Here is a 20,007-nt window from a genome sequence, read left to right as displayed (position 1 = left end):
GGGAAGAGAAGCTGCCTCTGGAGCTGGATACAGTACTATAGGAACTGGGAGGGTTCTCCTTCCCAGGCTATTTAAGCTCTTTTTTCTAACTACCATAGTCCTGCCTACTGGAGCACATGGGAAGGATAACCCATGTGAGATGTCCTCATCCAGCAGCACAGAATGAGTGACAGGTAGCAGTCGGCCCCTCCCCTTGGGCTCATGCATCTCCCTTGCCGATTCACACATCAGAGGTAGAAGTGGAAAGCTTTTCCTTTTGATTTTGAACTAACCACAGTTGCCCCTCAGATTCCCTGAGTTAGGACATGCGAACTGTGGTTCGCAAAAGTTCGCAAAAGTGAAAAATGTTCGCAAAAGTGAAAAATTGAAGCTTTCAATTTCTTCTTCTGGCCTGCAAAGAGAGGGGTGGGCAGGCGAGCAGGCTCAGTAATGACGACGTAAGCTCTGTGTTAAATGATTGTCAGACCAGGCTATTGTGAAACACTGAGTATTTAACAACAGAAAAGGCAAATGTTAGAAATAGTGCCTCCTACCCCATTGCATATGCATTGGAATCAGTATTCCCTCTAAAGCGTACGCATGTTCGCAAGTTTTCTGATGTCTGCTCATTTAATTTTAGATCCGACTCAGATTGCATCAGGAAGGCGCGCACACTGCCTTGATACTGCCACCCACAACAAATCTCATTCCACACACAGATGAAAAAAATTAGAGAGAACACTGATTGGAATATAGTTGAAATACTTAATATGCAATTAAAAACAGCAAGCACATTACAAAGCTTTTACAAACCAGTCTTTGTGTATAAAAATAGGTATGGGGGGATAAGAGAAGAGTTACATAAGGGAATTGGTCTTAGTTGAGAAACTTCACTCTGCAATTTGAAGTTACTTGAATTGGGGCTTTCAGTTAAAATAATTACCTTTTCTTGTATCCCCAAATTTTGGAGGTTAGAACTTAAGCCTCACTGGGGAAAGTTTTTTAAAGATGGCATTATCACTGAAAAGACCCTATCTTGAGTCACCATCTGCCAGGCAGGGAAGCCAAAGAAGGGCCTCCGAAGAAGATGCTAGCATCCAGGCAGATTCATGGAAGGCAACAAGGAGGTCCTCAAGACAAACTTTAGGCTTTAAAGCAGGGTAGGCGTTCAGACTATGGTTTTTTCCGTGACACTCTATGAATGCGAAAACTGGACTTTGAAGAAAAAGTATTGACGCTTTTGAACTTTGGTGTTGGAGAAGACTTTTGAGGATACCATGGACAGCCAGGAAAAGAAACAAATGGATCACAGAACAAATCAATCCACAATGTTCACTCGAGGCACAAATGACCAGGCTGAAACTATCATACTTCGGACACATTATGTGAAAAACCAGCTCCCTTGAGAAGTCCATAATGCTGGGAAAAGTTGAAGGAAAGAGAAGAAGAGGATGACCAGTAGCAAGGTGGATGGACTTGATTATGACTGCAATGAATGCACCACTGAGAGACCTTAAAGGCTAAGTTGAAGACATATAATCCTGGAGCGAATCTATCTATGTGGTTGCTAAGAATTGACACCAACTTGACAGCACTTAATCAATCAGGCAATATTGCCTCTCCAACTACGGTTGAACTACAATTTCCACCATCCCCAGCCACAATTTTTTGTAGTTAGGGATGATGTGAGTTGTAGTTCAACAGCAGCTGGGAAACCAAGGTTGCCTACCCCTGCTTTAATGGTTAAAACCAGCACTTTGAATTCTGTCCAGATATGGACCAGGAGCCACTGTAATGGTTTTAAAATTGGTGAGATATATTCTATGTGTCTGTTGCCAGTCATATCTTTTTATATTTGGCCACAATCCAGCACATAGATAAACATATTTAAAAATACAGATGTCTATGGGCTTAAAACTAGCACTGGACTATGGCTATTATAACTATCTTTATGACATCTATCCAGATCCATACTTTTTCTCTAGCTTTGCCCAAAAGATGGTTTGCAGTACTACTTGCATGACCCACATTAGCCCTTGATATAATCCAGCTGTAGATCAAAACCTACCAGTTGAACACACCTGCATTAAACGAACCATTTCGTTTTTAGAAGACTAGTGATAGACACCTTAGTTTTAAAGTTACATATAGGTATTTTTTAGGGAACCATTTTCGATACCAACCTAAAATCACTGTTCCATGCTGTGAACTCTTTTACACAGGACATTTCTTCTACATCTAGAGAAAGCCTTTAAGAATTGTGCAGTCAATTTCTTCACAAAATAATCATGCAATTGTATATATTTTGTTACAGGAAATGTTATAATAAAGTTAATTATTAGAAACAACAGAGGATGTATGAGGGAGCGCCAGGAATGCGTTGACATAAAGGAAATACTAACACATTCCATTATGTAAATGAATTCAAAGCTATTCCATGACTGATCAGCTAGAAGGGACATAATGATTTATAATTCAAATAACTGAGCCTTAAAATCAAATTGGGCTAATATATTTCTAAATATGCAAGCCCGGAATAATTGTTAAAATAATACAAAACAAGACAGCAACACAAATCATTTGTTGCCTCTTCTTGTTTAAAACACCCCCTCCCCATTTTTTTTTGCTCTTTTGTCTGATCTTTTCTAAAATTATGATTTTCTTTTTAAAATGTTACAGAATGTCTGTAGAAATAAATAACCCTTATGCATAATAAAAGATAAGTACCAATTTCAAGGAACATGTAGTGCTTGATCCGGGAAAGAAATTATATTCATATGAATGAATTAGGCAATGGGCAAGCATTTAAATTAAACTAATTATTTTTAGTCTTTCAAATTAATCACAATTTAATGTACCCTATGTGCTGAAAAAGGCCCCCCTAGACGTGGTTTCTAAAAAACACAATGCTTCCCACAAAGTTATATATAATGAAAGTGTAATATTCATCCTATCACAGTGGCACAAACTCCATCAAAATGAAGAGTGCTTGTTTTAAGTGAGCTCAATGCTAAGATAAAGGTCAAAGTTTGCAGTACCAGGAAGTATTTATAAACACTTCATATGTAAGAAATAAAAAGTACCTCAGTATTATTCTTTAAAAACCAAGCCAATAGATTTAAAAGGCGGCGGGGGGGGGGGGGGGTATGTACTGTTAAAAGCCAAAATGACCAGCAAAATTGGGTTGTACATCATTTTCCAGCAAAAAAGGAAAAACAGCCTCGACAGGTGTAATTTATCATTTTTCTGATTTAATACCAAAGAAATATATTAAAATAATAAAAAGAATCCTGAAATCCTCAAAATTTGTTGTGATAAATAGCCCTCCCTGCCTTTATTACATTATGCCTACTAACAGAAATATTGCACGGTGGATTTTGCCAGACAAGGACGATTATTTTCCAATAAAAAGTTGCATATTAAATTCCAGCACAAAAGTGGGTGTCTTAATACTTCTGAATTCTTTTTTCATTTGCCAAAGAATGCAATTTTAAACTTAACTAATACTAACACATAAGAATAAAGCGAAACGGCATTTAGGCTGTGCCCATCTAAAACCCGGGGGTGGGAGGGGGAGATACAAATCTCAGAAGTTTGGATCAAATTACATTTAATACAGTGGGTAACTTAATATTATTTATTCAAAATATTGTTCATTTCAATGTTGCTGGAATTTTTTTTCCAAATCTCATTGGCAAAGTGAATACTGAGTGCACTTTGCATAAGGGCCTCTCTCACAGAATAGCAAAGTTACCTGTCTACTGAATGGGCTTTCACACAGTTTATTCTGGAAGGATGACAAGGAAAGAAGAATGTATGTATTCCTGGACCCAGTTTGTAGGTGAACGGGACAGCAATTTCAATGAACTTATTTGATGATAGGAAGGAAGGTAGGGAGAAATAAAACATAACTACACATACATGCATGTAAGCACCCCACCCCCTTAACTTATGGACAAATAAAGCTGCCATATACTGAATCGTATTGTTCAACTATCTGGCCCCACTATTGTTTACTCTTACTGGCAGTAGCTCTGCAGGATTTCAGGCTGGAATCATTCCCAGCCTTGCTACCAGAGATCCTTTTAACTGGAGATGCCAGATATTGAATGTGGCACCTTTAGTAGGCAAAGCATGTGCAGTACTACTGAGCTGTGGCACCCTCTCCAAAGAATCTATTGTTCAATTCTTCTAAAGGTACTAGAGTAGACAAAGAGTTGAGGCATTACTTAAAATGACAAAAGTATCCAAAAGTTATAAATTGGTAAAAACAGGAGACTACATTGATCCTTGTTTGAAGGATAGCACGACAAGGTGAAAAGTGTGCAAGAAGTGTTTAGCACACAGTGTGGGGCAAATTCATTTTTAGAATGTACACATTTTATAAATAAATATGGTACCCTAAGTGATATATTTGAAGAGAAATCCACACATCCCTAAAATCAGAGCAAAGGTTTATAAATAAAAATGTGTGAGTCAAGTTTTATTCTGGGCCTCACTTCCATAGAAAACTACATCTAGAAGTTCCTGTGGGAACTTTCCTGTGCTGACTCACTGAAGTTCTAGAATCTCCTTCAGAGTGAGGCTAGTCTCTTAAACAGGGAGGTTTGTAAGGGAGATGGCATGGAGTGTGTCCTTCAGATGCGTGAAGAAGCAAGCGACTTTCCCGTCCACCACAAAGCTATTGGTAGAGAATGAGAAGATGGAAGATACCTTGAAATAAAATGATGCTGAAATTATGGAACTGGAGATCCTATGCAAAAAGGGAAAAGAGAGAAGTGCAAAACATAGATGTCCACTGAATTACGCTGAAGAAGTTAGCTGGATAAATCTCAAAGAGGCTGTTAGACATAAGCAGCATTGTGTGCCTGCTGCACAAGGGGAAAGAACACATAGAACTCTGTCCTGGGCAAAGAATTCAGCATCCTCAGAATCTCCTGTTTCATTTTAAAAAACAAAACAGTTTCTAGTTCTTATGACTGCAAAGCCAGTCTTGAAAATTGTGCTTTTCCATCATACATTTGGCTTAATCCCATAGTCTTCATCTCTGAAAACTGGGCCTAAGTATGTTTTGACTGCATTTGTTAGCTTTCTATACCATGTCACCACACCCAGTCTGAATTTAGACTGCAATCTCCTTGGGGAAGGGACCTGCCTTTTGCATTTCTGTAAAATGTCACATGGAGGGATGGCATATTATTTACATTAAAAATGAACTCTGGTGAAATCTTAGAACCTAGAGGTGGGTACGGAGGATTTCTCAAAAGCTCTCATAGTGAGACTGAATTCTAAACATTAATTTAGGAGTTTTTGTCCAGGTAAGACAGCAAGGGGGAGGAGTTTGCCCTCCACACAAAGGAGGGCAGAATAGGTTGCACACAGCCACACAGCTTGTGCCTTAAACTCTGTTTCAAGGGATTGGATCCTACCCTTGTGCTCTGTAACTGGAAGCTCCTTCCATGTGTACAGCTCTTCTGTGAACAGAAGGAGCTTCTGTAGATGGGGGCAAGGTTAGAATCCAACCCAATGCTAAGTTTGACCCAGATTTAAGAGGCTACATATTTCCCAGTGACACACTGGATTAGTCACAATTTCGGTAACTACTATCAGAGCACTAAATGCATATAATGGGATCATACAGACAAGCATTCTCTATTATACTTCTGTAGCTGTGGAAACCTGCTAACACCCATACATCTTTCATAAGATGTTTCCATCTGGGCTGTCTGTCTAACCAGGATAACTTACTTTGTTTATTAGCTTCTAGTCTTCCTGCCCAGAATACCCTTCTCAGATAGGGGAGGGTAAAACCAAGGAAAAAATAAATAAAACCCCCAGTGGGATAGGAGATAGAGATCTCCCAATAACAGAACCATCAATGAAGTAATCATCACCTTCATCAGCTGAAGATGGGTTATCTTCATATTTTAAATCCCTTTGTTAAGGTAGAATTTGTTGCTGACCTTTAGTTTATTGAACACTATCACACCAAAAGAAAACCTCAAGAAAACCAATAATTGTTACCCTTTTAACATTTTAGCAATGCAGCACAATAACCTATTCTCTTCCATCTTTGTCACATGTTAGGAACAGTTTCTTTCACATGCACGGGTCTATCTAATAGAAAACACAAAGCACCCAGCCATACATTTGTATCATTCCATGTTAGCTGGTTCTTATACAAAGAAACAGACTACAAGCCCTCCTGCTAACTGAATGTAACCCATGCTGCTAGTCAAGAAGCAGCATTGCTCCGTGGGCCTGAACAACTTTGGCCCTCCTGCATATGTTGGCCTACAATTCTCATAATCCCCGAATACTGGCCACTGTGGCTGGGGATTATGGCAACTGTAGTTCAAAAACAGCTGGAGAGCCAAAGTTGTGTGCCCTGCCTTAAAGCAAGTGCCAGTGATTCTGGTGGTCTCACCTGACACTGACTGCTGCCAGTCCTAATGCTCTGTCCTTCCTGGAATCACCAATGCAGATTCACAATGCTGGGAGGAAGGAGCAGGGAAGGGGCATGAATGGAGGGCACTATGCCAACAAACCATGGCCAGTTTCCTTATGTCACACCCGTAGCCATATTTCTTGAGTAATAGTCACATCATTATTTTATGATGAATGATCGTAACTAACCACTTGCAACTGCAAGATCTGAACATCTGAGAGCACATACTGTGTGACAGGGGAGAAACAACTGTTGAGACCACTAGCTATGGAGCATTGTTCAATCAATAGACTGCATCGAGTCCTCAGTTCCACTTAACCCTAAAGTGCTCTTCAGGGGAGAAGAATACTGTATATAGTTACAGCACCCTCAAGAATGCATGGGCAAGCCCCATCCCTGCACTGACAAACACTGGACAAACACCCTCCATGCTTTTAGCATCTCTCTGAAGAGACGAATGCTGTATGCAAGGAGAGATCCCTCCACGAAGTGAAAGGAAGTCACAATGAGTACACCATTCATCTCTTCAGGCAAACACTGTAAATGTTGAGAGTGTGGTGGGGTTAAAGAGCTCATCAGCATGGAGATGAGGCTTGCCAGCACAGTCTTGTGGACTCCATGCAGCAACCATGGAGTGGAATGCAGCCTGAAGTTTTAGTTAGTTTTTTACTCAGTTAAGCTATGAATTTTCTAGGATTCTGATTATTATCCTATCTAATAAAAGGCTTGGTGTCCGTCCGTGGACGGACACCAAGCGTGTGTCCGTGCCTCGCTCGGACCTTCTGGGCATGCGCAGAGCCAGAGGGAGACAAGAACACCCAGCACCCGGCAGCCATGAGAAGCCGGAGAAGCGGAGGAGGGGGAAGCTGAGCGAGGCGGCGGCAGAGCCGCCGCCTCTGCCATGAGCAGCAATGAAGGGGAGAAACTCGGCCCCAGCAGAACCAAAAAAACTGGGGCCAATGGCGGCGGAGAAAACAACAACAAAAGTTTAAAAAAAAAAAAAGGAGCGGGGAATGCTTTGAAAACAGGAGGACCAAAACACTAAACGGAAGACAGGAACGCTGGCCGAGTTGGCTGCGAAGCCAAAAACACTCACCCGCCCTCCCAGCTGTCCAGGATCACCTTCCCCACCCCCCACCATTAAACATTTGCACGTCACCCCCGCGTGTCGGACTCCCGCCCAACCAACTGCCCAAACCCACCTCACTCACACCAGCCCATGGTAGTCACAAGAAAAAAAACCATTAAAGAAGAGAGGAGCACACAAAAAGAGCTCCTCCCTGTGCTAAACCACTGCCCAAACTGCTGCTATGAACGAAACGGACGCCTAATGCGTACTTAACGTTCATTGAAACAGTATGGGCAGCAGCATAGCTCAGGGAGGAGCTCTTTTTGAGTGCTCCACACATCCACTTGCTTTTCCTCCGTCAGCAGATTCAGCACACTTCCCAGCCATGGGGAGATTAGAGACACTGACGAGACACACACCAAAAAAATTACACTAAGCACTACACTAAATCCCAAAACACAAAAATTAACACGAAGCACCACACACACCCAGAAGACAAAACTACACACACAAAAAACACAGACTAGAGCAGCGGCCAGTGGCGTGCCCCATATTCCCCCCCCCCCAAAAAACCAAGAGAGTCCCCCACCCACAGCCAAGGGCGGAGGGGGGGAACCGTTATTTGCGCTCGCACCCACAGACTGACAGCCTAACGGTCGTCAGCAGTGGACTCCTGCAGTGCCATTAGCACTAAAGCAGCTGAGCAAGATAACCGATAAAAAAAGGAAAGACAGATACTCTAATAGCCCTACTCTACAGAACAGCATAGAGCAGGCAAGGCAGAGAAAAAGGCAGTCTTAACACGCTCAGGTGAGCCAAAAGAGAGCATAGACGGACCTCCCCTACAACCCAACTGACTCTGCCAACCAACCCCCCCCCAAAAAAAACTGTCAAAATAATCAAAATAATAATAAACAAAAACAGCCCATCACCAAGCAGAAATAAATTGATGCTGCTGTGCTGAGTACACCAAACCAATAATAAAAATAAAACTCTGAAGGGAAGACTGCCCTACAGTAAATTACTACAGAAACCAGAAGCCAGAAAAGAATCTTTTAAAAAAGGGGGGGGGGGGCAAGGGAGAGAAAAGAGCCAAGGGAGAGGAAAGCAAACAGGGGCAAAAAGTAAAATAAACAAGGACAAGAGAGCGGAAAGGGGGGGGGGGAGAATGCAGAAAAGACAGACCAAGAGACAATGAGCAAAAACCAGAAAAAGAAACACAAAAAAGAAAAAAAAGAAAAAGAAAAAAAAACCAAGGAAGAGAAGGCTAGCGCCCGTTAATATAACGGGCTTAAAAATACTAGTTATTAATAATATTATTATTATTTTATACTTAAGATTATACTGAGCAATTTACAATCGGTAGATAAATTCAGATCAATATAAATATCAATATATCTTAAATATAAACATAATAAATGACTGGATATCAAATAAAAAGTTTTGTAGAAATTAAAGAAGGGTTTCTTATCAATTTCTTCCTTTTTTGTCTTCCTAACATAGAGAAGAGTAGATTAATTTCATTTTCAGCTGCCTATTTCCACAGCTTTCTGTACATCAGAACAGATAACTATTAGTTTTTATTAAAATAACTTGATTATAATATAAAATTAAACAAAAATGTGATTTAACGTGAGGGGAAAAAACAAGAAAAAGGCTCTTTCCTAAACTATCCAGTAGGTAAAACCTGTAAAAACAATTAAAAGGATATCCAACAGAAAGATCATTTAGAAACTGAAGAGTTCTGGAAATCACAGGTTCACTCCGTCCCCAGTATTTAAGATTTGTAACACTAGAATTTAAAAAAGAACAAATTCTGACAAAGATGCCTTCTTGCCAGATGAAAAATTATAAACACACATACACATTTATATGCTCAAGGAACTAAAAAACCAATCATTTTTAAAGCAAACATAAAAACAGCACAACATCATAAGCAAGCACAAATAAACAATATCTGCAACAGTTTATAATCCCACACAGGTGTTTTGGGAATATTTTGTTTCTTACGGTTTCTGTTGTTTCAACAGTTTTCTTAAGAAATCAAGTGCTATTGGTTCTGATCCAGAGATCTGTAGGTGTTCCAGCATACAGAAAGAATCAGTTGGTCCCAGAAGTCTACTTGTGCACTTCAATGTCAGAGGAAACTCCACACATGCACTGAGATGCTGCCTCTAGCAATGAATTGAATGAGAAAGTTTTCTGTGGACCAGAACTCTCTACACACACAGGTTTGATTACAACCATTACAAGCTTCGTCAAATTGTAGCTGCTTAGTGAGGACATAAAATATGATCTTTTTAGCTTTCTGTTTCCTTGAGCTATCCCAGTGCACCTGTGTAAAGGAATCTATAAAATTGTGGTCACATTAGAATAAAACTCAAAATCATTTTATTTGTGAAAGTTATAAATAATCCATAAAATGCATATCATTTTTTTAAAAAACCACACAGCTTACATAAAAATAATTCTGGATAATATCAGTCATCTCCAGTGTAGTCCTGCTATGCAAAAATGATAACCGTCTGCAAAGTACTTCAAGGGTTCAAAGTGCTGAACATTATGCAACTATGAAGAAAGCTGAACAGTTTCATTTGCAAGCTCTAAGAAGCTTGAATCCTGAATAGTTTGCATTTCTTTCTGATTTAATTTTATTTTACCCTTTCTGGTGGTGGTGAACAGTCAAATGATATAGTAAGAACTTTAAAGGAATTAGCTGCTGAAACGAAAAAATACTTGCATAAATAATTATGGCCACATACATACAATCATTCTAGGAATAGCTATGCTCTGCTTTGCTATCTTTCCCCAGATGCCAGTGGTCTAATTCCAAAATGGAGGGCAGATATCACCACTATTTTAAATTCAAGGTTCATCCACAAGATTACTTTAATTTCATAAAGTACTATAGTATTCAGGACATTATGTGCAATCTAGAGCATTTCCCAATTCAATGCTCTAGTTCCTCAGCTAACCTCCCACAATTGGGCTGTAATGTGCGGCGCATCAATTCCAACCAAATAAAGTTTCTATGAAGATTTAAATTTTGCTCAAAAACAAAAATTAGATTGGCTATAATTTAGTTGCATGTTTTAATTAATAAATAAGTGTTCAAGAAGGCAGAATAACAACAGAATTAAATATATGACTATGGTTCAACTGAGATAGAAGTATCCATTGCCTAAATAGTCTAAACACAGACTATTTAGTCAAAGAAAACAGTGCCAGAGTTTGAAAAATATTCTTAAAACGAAGCATTAGTTTCACTTACCGTGAAGGCTTCTTCTGGTTGCTGGGGCCAGGGGCATCTCATGGGTTATCCTCTCTCAGAAGCTCCAGGCAGGACAGAAAGTAAATAATTTAAAAACTAAGCCACGCCCACTAGAGCCTGAGGGAAATAACCCAGTCCCAGTTCTTTCGGGCCGAGACATAAGAGGACAAAGGCAGTACAAAACAGTGGAAACAACAGGTCAGAATAAACAGGTTTCAACATTCCAGAATAATAGAGTGCAGCAACCAACTGTAGAACTAAATGTCAGACCCCACCGTTTCATTAGAAGTAGACCAGAGCGCAAAACTACAACTGGGCGGGCCAAGATGTCCCTGGCCCCAGCAACCAGAAGAAGCCTTCACGGTGAGTGAAACCAATCCTCCATTCTCAGTTGCTGAGGCCAGGGACATCTCATGGGACATACCACAGCTGTCCAACTCGGGTGGGAGCACTCTGGTCTACTAGCGAGGAAGAACTTGTTCCAAGACCCGTTTGCCCAGGCAGACGTGAAATCATCGGTCTTGTAATGTTTGGTGAAAGTGGAAGGCGACGCCCAGGTGGCCACTTGCAGATCTCTTCAACCAGTGCATAGTGGGAAATGCCACCGACGTTGCTGTTGCTCTAGTAGAATGTGCAGAGAGATGCGTTGGTAGCCTCAACTTCTGAACCTCATAGGCCATCGATATACACGCTTTAATCCACGTTGTAATAGTGGTCGACGATACTGGGACCCCCATGGAAAGCGGGTTGAACGATACAAACAGTGGCTGACAATCTGAATGAGGCTGAGTATCTAATATAGACCTTGACACCGCCTAACGCCCAACTTATGCCATTTCCGCTCCATAGGATGGATGGGTTTAGGGCAGAATGAAGGTAGGAACGCATCTTGCGATAGGTGGAAAGGGGAAGCCACCTTCGGCCTCATGAAGGAGTCCAGAATGAGCCTGACGGCCTCTTTCTGAAATATACAATATGACTGGTTTACAGACAGCGCCTGCAGGTCCGAGATGTGCCTTGCAGAAGTGATGGCCACCAAAAAGGCCAATTTAAACGATAAGACCCTGATCAGAATAGTTGCCAAAAGTTCAAAAGGGGGAGCTTGCAATGCCTTGAGGATGGTATGTAGGTCCCAAGAGGGGAACCTGTGCACTGTTGGAGGTGACATCAGCGAGGCACCTCGTAAGAACCTACGCAGGTGAGGATGTGACTCAGATAATCTTGTCCTTTTCTCCTGAGAGCAACTCCACCAACGATGACACCTGCCGTTTCAGGGTATCCGGGCATAGTCCCTTCTCGAACCCTTCTAGTAAGAAGAGCAGGAGATGACATAACTTAGCCGTGCCCTTCGGAACGGAGTTGCATGACATCCAGCGAAGGAACGCTCACCATGTATATTGATAAATCCTCTCTGTTGATGGCCTTCGCGATGCCAGCATAGTGCCGACAACTCCCTCCGAGTAGCCATGTTGGCTCAGGACTCGTCGCTCAGTTTCCAAACGGCGAGCCGAAACCAATATGGATCCGGGTGTAGAACTGCACCCTGATGGAGCAGGTCTGGGGCCTGAGGCAACTCCCAAGGTGGCTCCACCGCCAGATGGAGGAGCTCTGGAAACCAAGGTCTTCTGGGCCAGAATGGTGCCACTAAGAGTACTCTTGCTCGAAGAAGATGCACCCATTTCAGGACTCTGGCCAACAGAGGTGCCGGAGGGTATGCATAAAGGAGAGCGTCTGGCCATGGACTGGACAGGGCATCCACTGTCATCGCCTCCTTGCATGGAAATCTAGTCATAAACGCTGGTAATTGCGCATTCTTCGGAGTTGCGAAGAGGTCTACCTCAGGCATGCCCATCTTCTCTTCGTTATGATGAACCTCTGTGGGTCCAAGAAAGTCTTTCCCGATTCAGGTTGTTGGAGTTGATCCAGCAGCGGAGAGAACGACGCAGGTCTGGTGGCAACTTCAGAAGCAGTCTATGCTTCCTTGAAATTGCCTTCTGGTGGGGTAGGAGAAACCATTGGAGGTCGTGCAGATGAAGTCAAGCCCACAGAATTGAGTCCAGTGTGGCCACCCTCAAGTTCAGCAGTCTTGACAAGGAAGCCAGAGGAACTCTTGGACTCGCTAGGACCAGGTGAACCTCTGTCTGGATAGTCTGTAATCTGTCCGGTGGAAAGAAGAGGCGGTCCACTAAGGTAACTATGATTACCCCCAAATGGCGCAGCCTGTAGCATGGCGTCAATCGACTCTTTTCTTTGTTTATGATGAAACCATGGTTCTCGAGTGTTGTGATATTAAGGGACAAGTCCCGTTCTGCCTCTGGGAGAGATCTTGCTTGCAGCAACAAATTGTCTATATATGCGAACAGATGAATCCCTTTCTGACGGAGCGCCAACAACTCTGTGAAGATGCGAGGGGCTGCTGACAAGCTGGAGGGGAGTGCCGAGCATTGAAAATACCTTCCGGCATATTTGAACCAAAGGTACTGCCTGCTTTCTGCGTGTATGGGAAGATGCAGGTAGGCCTCCCTTAAATCTATGGACACCAGTACATCCAGATGAAAGAGTGCATCTGAAACTGCTCTTGGAGTTTCCATCTGGAAATAAGTTCTGCAGACCCATCTGTTCAAAAATTTTAAGTCCTAAACAGCTCTCCTTGAGCCATCCCTTTTTGGGGACGGTAAACAGGATAGAGTAAACTCCCTCTCCCTCCTGTGCCTGAGGCACTGGCTCCACTGCCCCGATGTCCAGGAGGTTGGCTCGCCTGGACCATCGGCGAATGCTTTGAGAATGCTTTTGACCTTGGAGTGGGGATAAAGCGGCAGGGGGGAGAGCAGTGAAACTCTATCCTGCAGCCATGATGGATCAGCTGCAGAACCCAGTTGCCTGAGGTTGAATCTTCCCAGGCTGGGGCGAGGTGAGACAAACGCCCTCCAAGCCTGACATGCTTCAAGTCATTGTTGTGGCTTTTGCTGCTTTGACTGAGCAGCTTGCTGTTTGTAGGTACCGAACCCTATAAGGGTGCTCTCTGACGATTCCAAGATCCCCTCTGGAATTCTGTATCTCTGTCCCGGCCCCAGAAGGGCCGGAAGCTACAAAAGGCGATTGTATTGGAAGGGCCTTTTGAAAGGCTGTTTATCAGTCTTTTTATTGGTTGAAGGCATAGTATTTCGCTTATTGGACGACTCTACAATAATATCTTGTAGGGCAAAGTCACCAAAAAGCTTCTTGGCATCGTAAGGGACAGTGGCGAGATAAAGCCTAGAGGTAGAATCAACTGTCCAATTTTTGAACCACAAGTGGTATCTGCCAACAACTGACAAAGCCTCCATATGCGCTGAGAATCTAATCATATCAAGAGTGGCATCGGCCATAAAGGCCTGCACTTTCTGGATCTTTAATAGTTGCTGTCTCATCTTAACTGGGTCTCCTGGAGGATCACTCAGAAGATTGTCCACCCATAATAAGGAGGCGCGGGCTGCCATGGACGCTGCTGCTGTTGCGCAGATCACCAGAGACGCGTTCCCATGGACACGATTAAATGACAGCATGGCCTTCTTGTCAGCTATGTCTTTTAGAGAAACCTCACCCTCTCGAGGTACCAGGGAACCCGACACCAATTGCAAAATCTGGGCATCCACATTTGGTGTCCTCAACATATCTGTAGCAATTTGCTGAAAAGAATAAAATTTGTTAGCCATGGACGTAGCCTTGCGGTTGGAAGCTGGTGTCAACCATTCCTGTTTGACTACATCCACAAACAACTCTGGCATGGGCATCAGCATGTCCTTGGGGCGTGCTCTAGGAAAGACCAAGCCCCCTTTGGTGGAAGAGCCAGAACTCTGCCCAGACTCTGATTTCAGTCCAATTGTTTTAATAATTTTGGACATCAGTAGGCTGAAGTCCTCTGCCACAAAGAGGCACTGTGACACCAAGGCAACTTCAGTGTCCTCCATTCCCCGTCATCCTTGTCTAACGGAGCCTCTGGGTCCGGATCAAAACCTCCCCATGCATTAATTGGGTCTTCAGGGTCAGAAGGCAGATTAGGCCTCTCTGAGTTTGGTATGGCATTTTTTCAGGGTGCAAGTAAACCCCTAGGGCCCCCAGAGTCTTGATTGGAAGCATCACAGGAATGGTCCCGTGCCACCTTGCCAGCCAACTTGCCCGGCTCACTATGCTTATGCTTGCTTTTGGCTTTCTTGGGAGAAAGACTGACAGATTCGGTAGATGAGGAGCTCACACTGGGTGACCTATGCCTTCTCCCCTTTTTGGATCTCTTACTCCTCTTAGGGGGGGCCTCACCTGGTAAATGGTGTCAATGATTGCATTGCGAAACCATGCTTGCCACTCAGGTGGCACAGACTTTGGTAAAACAGCAGGGTTAGAACTGAATTCTTTAGGTCCAGTCTCTGCAGCAGACTCCCCCTACTGGCCAAACACGATAGTCACAGTCATAGTCTTTTCCTGCCCTTTTAGAGACTGTTTCACTTTTACATTACCCTCTCCTTTAGGTAAAATGGAGGAATTCTTCGCAAGCATCGCCATCTTAGGAACAGAAGACGACTGTGATGACCTCGCTGCCCTGCTGGTCAGGCTGCTAGCCAGCTCGCTAATCTGCCTAATCTCTTCAGAGGTTGGTGGGGTGTTGGCAATAGGGAGCCTCTGAAAGTGCCCTTCACAGCCACTTGAAGCTGCCTGAAGCAACGTGGTGCGCCGGGCTGCGGTAGCACGAGTCCTGCGGCCTGAGGGTGGGAGACTCGACGCGGCCCCTTCGATGATCGGGACAGGTGGCTCGAGAGCGGCCGTCACTGACGCAGGAGAATTAAGCCCTTCCGGGGGGGGGGACGGACTCCGTGGCCAATAGATGAAAGATGGCCGATTACGGACCGTCAACTCACTACTGGTGTATTTTTCAGGCGGTTTTTGGGAGGTCAGAAAAGCGGCCTTGCTATGTGGAGCTTGCAGCAGCCGGCGCCAATGGGGCCTACAAATGGCCCTGAAGCCTCCCAGGCCGAAAACCCTTTTCTCTTCCCCTTGTTGGAGAAATTGCTCTATACCTCTCTGCCTGGCTCCAAGCAACAGAGAGGAAAGAGGAGATGAGGGGAAGAGAACGGAGGAGGTGGGGAAGAGAAACAGACAAAAGAAGAGTGGTTCCCCCCCCCCTTCTTTCTTTTTTTCTTTTTTTGGTAATAGCAAGTAATAAGGCTCAGGGACAGAAAAAAGGATTTAGTGAACGGAATACTGTAGTTAGGAAGTCAATTAGAGAAGTAATATTAGCGAAAACAGAGAGAGAGAAGAAAGCTGCCTTGGAGCTTGCCGAGGACAGAAAGAACTGGGGCGGGGTTATCCCCCTCCGGCTCTAGTGGGCGTGGCTTAGTTTTTTAACTTCAACTATTTACTTTCTGTCCTGCCCAGAGCTTCTGAGAGAGGATAACCCATGAGATGTCCCTGGCCTCAGCAACCAAGAACTACAGGTTTACCTCACTATCTGCAGATTCACCATCTGTGGTTTTGCGTATTCATGGTTGGGTAACAGAAACCCAACCTCAACATATGAGGAAGAAATCTGGCCCAAAATGGTAAATTCTACATATCCGTGGGTAAGGGGTGGCCGGAAATGACGTTGGACGTAATGTTCAACCGCCATTTTGAGCACGGGAGCCATTTTATGGCTCATTTATTTAAAAAGAAGCTGCGTTTTCTGCCAAATTTCAGGGAGTTTTATTATTTTATTTTTATTTTATTATTTAACATATTTCTATACTGGCCAAAACTTGTGTCTCTGGGTGATTTACAATTAAAATCATATAAACATTAAAATCATTAACATTAAAATAATTTTAAACCCAACATTAAAAGTATAAATCTAGTTAAAAGCCTGGGTGAACAAATATGTCTTCAGTGCCTTTTTAAAAGTTGCCAAAGATAGGGAGGCTTTTATCTCAATAGGGGGCACATTTGACGAGCGCCCAGATGAGCCAGCTGCAACCATAGATGCACCTCTCCAGAAGATCTCAACAGGTGATGGGGCTCATGGAGAAGAAGACATTCTCTTAAAAACCCACGGCCTGAGCTGTTTAGGGCTTTATAGGTAATTATCAGCACCGTGTATTTATGTGGCCCATTTTATTTTTATTTTATTTTTTGCATTTTGGGGGCCTTTTTATTTATTTATTTGTTTGTTTGTTTGCATTTTCACTTTTTTTTGGATGATGTTGGGCATGTATTACCCACAATCCCATAGACTCAATGACTCATTATCCACAGTTATGTTACCCGTGGTAATCTGCGGGAATGGAACACCAGTGGATAATGAGGTATTCCTGTAGTCAAAATTCTTATGAAGACAATTATTTATAAAGCTATCATTTGTATTTCTAACTTGGGATCCGCCCCCCACCACTGTCTCTTGAGATATAACAGCTGTACTGTTGCACAACAAAGTCATCTGCATTATTATTATTATATATCCAAGGAGCCCAGAGTGGTGTACTACATACTTGAGTTTCTCTTTCACAACAACCCTGTAAAGTAGGTTAGGCTGAGAGAGAAGTGACTGGCCCAGAGTCACCCAGCTAGTTTCATGGCTGAATGGAGATTTGAACTCGGGTCTCCCCAGTCCTAGTCCAGCACTCTAATCACTACACCACGTTGGCCCTCTTTTAAAAGAGGATTCACTTTAGAGCACAGAAACAATATTAAAATAAAAACTACTTTTTCTAATAATACAGATTCGATTGACTTAAAACAAAAGATCGATCAACTATAGCAACAGGTGTAATTGAAAGTTCGAATAAGAAAGCAAAGGTTTTAATCAGTGTGGCTAAGAGGTAAGGGCATGCTTGATAATTGTTTGAGGATATTTTGGTTGTGCTGTGTTTTTATAAAAGAATATTTATATATTTATTAATTATATTTGTACACCACCCCAAACTTCTGTCTCTGGGTAGTTTACAGTAACACAATACAAATTAAAACAGAAAGTAAAACCTTAAAACAATTTAAAACCACAAGTCTAATTAAAAATCTTGGGTAAATAATCGTGTGTTTAGTTTTCAGAGATGGGGAGGCTCTTATTTCAGCAGGAAGCTCATTCCAGATTCTTGGACGGTAACTGAGAAGATCTGGGCCATCCCTGTGTAGCCACCAGACGAGCTGGTGGCAACTGCCGATCATCTTCTCTGGATGATCTCAATGGGTGATAGTGAAGAAGACATTGTATTAAATACCTTAGGCCTAAGCTGTTTAGGGTTTATAAGCTATAACCAGAACTTTGTATTTTGCCCAGAAAATTACTGGTACCCAGTGTAGTTCTTTCAGTATTGGAGTAACATGGTCTCTCCGAGATAACCTAGAGACCAACCTGGCTGCCGCACTGTGGACCAACTGCAGTATCCGAACTATGTACAAAGGCAGCCTCACATAGAGCATATTGCAGCAGTCAAGTCTGGAGATGACCAGCATATGTACTATTCTTCTGAAGTCGTTAATCTCAAGAAATAGACATAACTGGCATATCAGCCAAAGCTGATAGAAAGCACCTGTGGCTATTGCCTCAACCTGGGACACCAGGGAGAAGTTGGGATCCAGAAACACTCCTAGATTGCATACCTGTACCTGATGGGGAAGTGTGACCCCATCCAGAATGGGAAGACTAAAATTGTCTCCCGAGTTCTCCCCACACAATAAGTACCACCTCCATCTTATTTGGATTCAGTCTTGGTTTGTTATCCACCATCCAGCCCATCACTGCCACCCAGCATGCATTTAAGGAGATTATGCCTTCTCCTGATTATGTTGATACAGAGAAGCAGATTTGGGTGTCATCAGAATACTGATAACACCATGCACCAAATCTCCTGATGATCTCTCCCAGTGGTTTCACGTAGATGTTAAAGAGCATAAGAGACAGTTTGGAGCCCTGGGGCGTGCCATATAAAAGTTCCCTTTTTGAAGAACAAGAGTCTTCAAGTGACACCATCTGGAATCTACCTGAGAATAGGGGCGGAACCACTACACAGCAATGCCTCCCACTCCCAACCCTCTCAGATGTTCCAGAAGGATACTATGACCGACAGTATTGAAAACTGCCAAGAGATCCAGAAGGACCAAGAGAGTCACACTCCCTCTGCCAGTTCCCCATTGGAAATCATCCATCAGGCCAACCAAGGTAGTCTCCACCCCAGAGCCTGCCCAGTTTGAAATGGGTTTAGATAATCAGTTTCCTCCAAGACTTCCTTGAGCTAGGAGGCCATCACCCTCTTGATTACCCTGTCCAACCATGAAAGTTGGAGACTGGCCTATAGTTGCTTAACTCTGAGGGATCCAATGCAGGCTTCTTCAGAACAGTTCTGAAGATTGCCTCCTTAAGGTAGAAAGACATCCTCTCCTCCTTCAGAGAAGCATTTATAATCTCTACCAGACCTTCTACAACAACCCTCCTGCCAGAAAGTATAAGCCATATCAGACAAGGGTCAAATGAACAGGTGGTAGGCTGCACCATTCCAAGCATCTTATCCACATAATCAGGAGTCACAGATTGAAAATGATGCAGCCTAACCACATAAGAGGAGTTGCTGTACACTTCTGCATTAGACTCTGCAATAACTGTGAGGTCTGAGTCGAAGTTGGCCTGAATATGAGAGATTTTATCCACAAAAAAACTCATTTAAAACATCAAAGGGTAATTGCTGATTCCAAATTCTGATTCAAGGGAGGAGGGGTATGTGCTAGTCCCTTTCACAGCCCTAAACAACTCAGCTGGAAGTGAGCTTGCGGATGCAATATGGGCATAAAATAATTGCTTATTTGCTGCACATATTGCCTGGAGCGTAGGTCTTCAAATGTGCTCTATGCTGTAATTTGAGTCGAGTCTTTCTCCACTTGCGCTCCAGTTATTTACCTTGCTGCTTCAGCCCCCACAGTTTTTCCGTATACCAAGGGGTCAATTTTGAAATGGGTCAGAGAGAAGGCTTAGGGATGATCATGTCTACTGCCCTGGTGAATTTGCCGTTCCAGTGACACCAGGGCATCAACAGAATCACCGGCAGAGCCAATACGAAATCCTCCCAAGGCTTCTTGGGTGGATCATCCTAATAGGCCCCTCACCCCTGCAACCTTAGCCAGATGGTGGTCCGTCCATGACAATGGGGAAATCACAGGAGTCCCCACCCATGGAACTCCACCCTGATCAGAGTGAAAGACCAGATCAAGCATGTGCCCAGCAACATGCTTCAGTCCTGAGAT

General features: G+C 43.1%; 1 protein-coding gene across 11 annotated transcripts in view; it reads right to left on the bottom strand.

Annotated features, from left to right (window-relative positions):
* RANBP17 (RAN binding protein 17) overlaps positions 1–20,007 on the bottom strand; it is a 352,447-nt gene that overhangs the window by 158,040 nt on the left and 174,400 nt on the right. For 10 of the 11 annotated variants that reach the window (XR_008313461.1, XR_008313459.1, XR_008313462.1 and 7 more), the window contains one exon: positions 9,208–9,288. The exons of the other annotated variant lie outside the window; for it this stretch is intronic. Coding sequence is in view for 4 of the 10 variants with exons in the window: in XM_053284861.1 (XP_053140836.1) it covers positions 9,208–9,288 (81 nt within the window). In the remaining 6 variants the exon portion in view is untranslated. The remainder of the gene's footprint in view (positions 1–9,207; positions 9,289–20,007) is intronic. 11 annotated transcript variants of the gene reach the window in all.

The sequence above is a fragment of the Hemicordylus capensis genome, chromosome 1 (assembly GCF_027244095.1).
Source record: "Hemicordylus capensis ecotype Gifberg chromosome 1, rHemCap1.1.pri, whole genome shotgun sequence".
Lineage (NCBI taxonomy): Eukaryota > Metazoa > Chordata > Lepidosauria > Squamata > Cordylidae > Hemicordylus > Hemicordylus capensis.
This window is presented reverse-complemented; position numbering and strand designations above follow the sequence as displayed.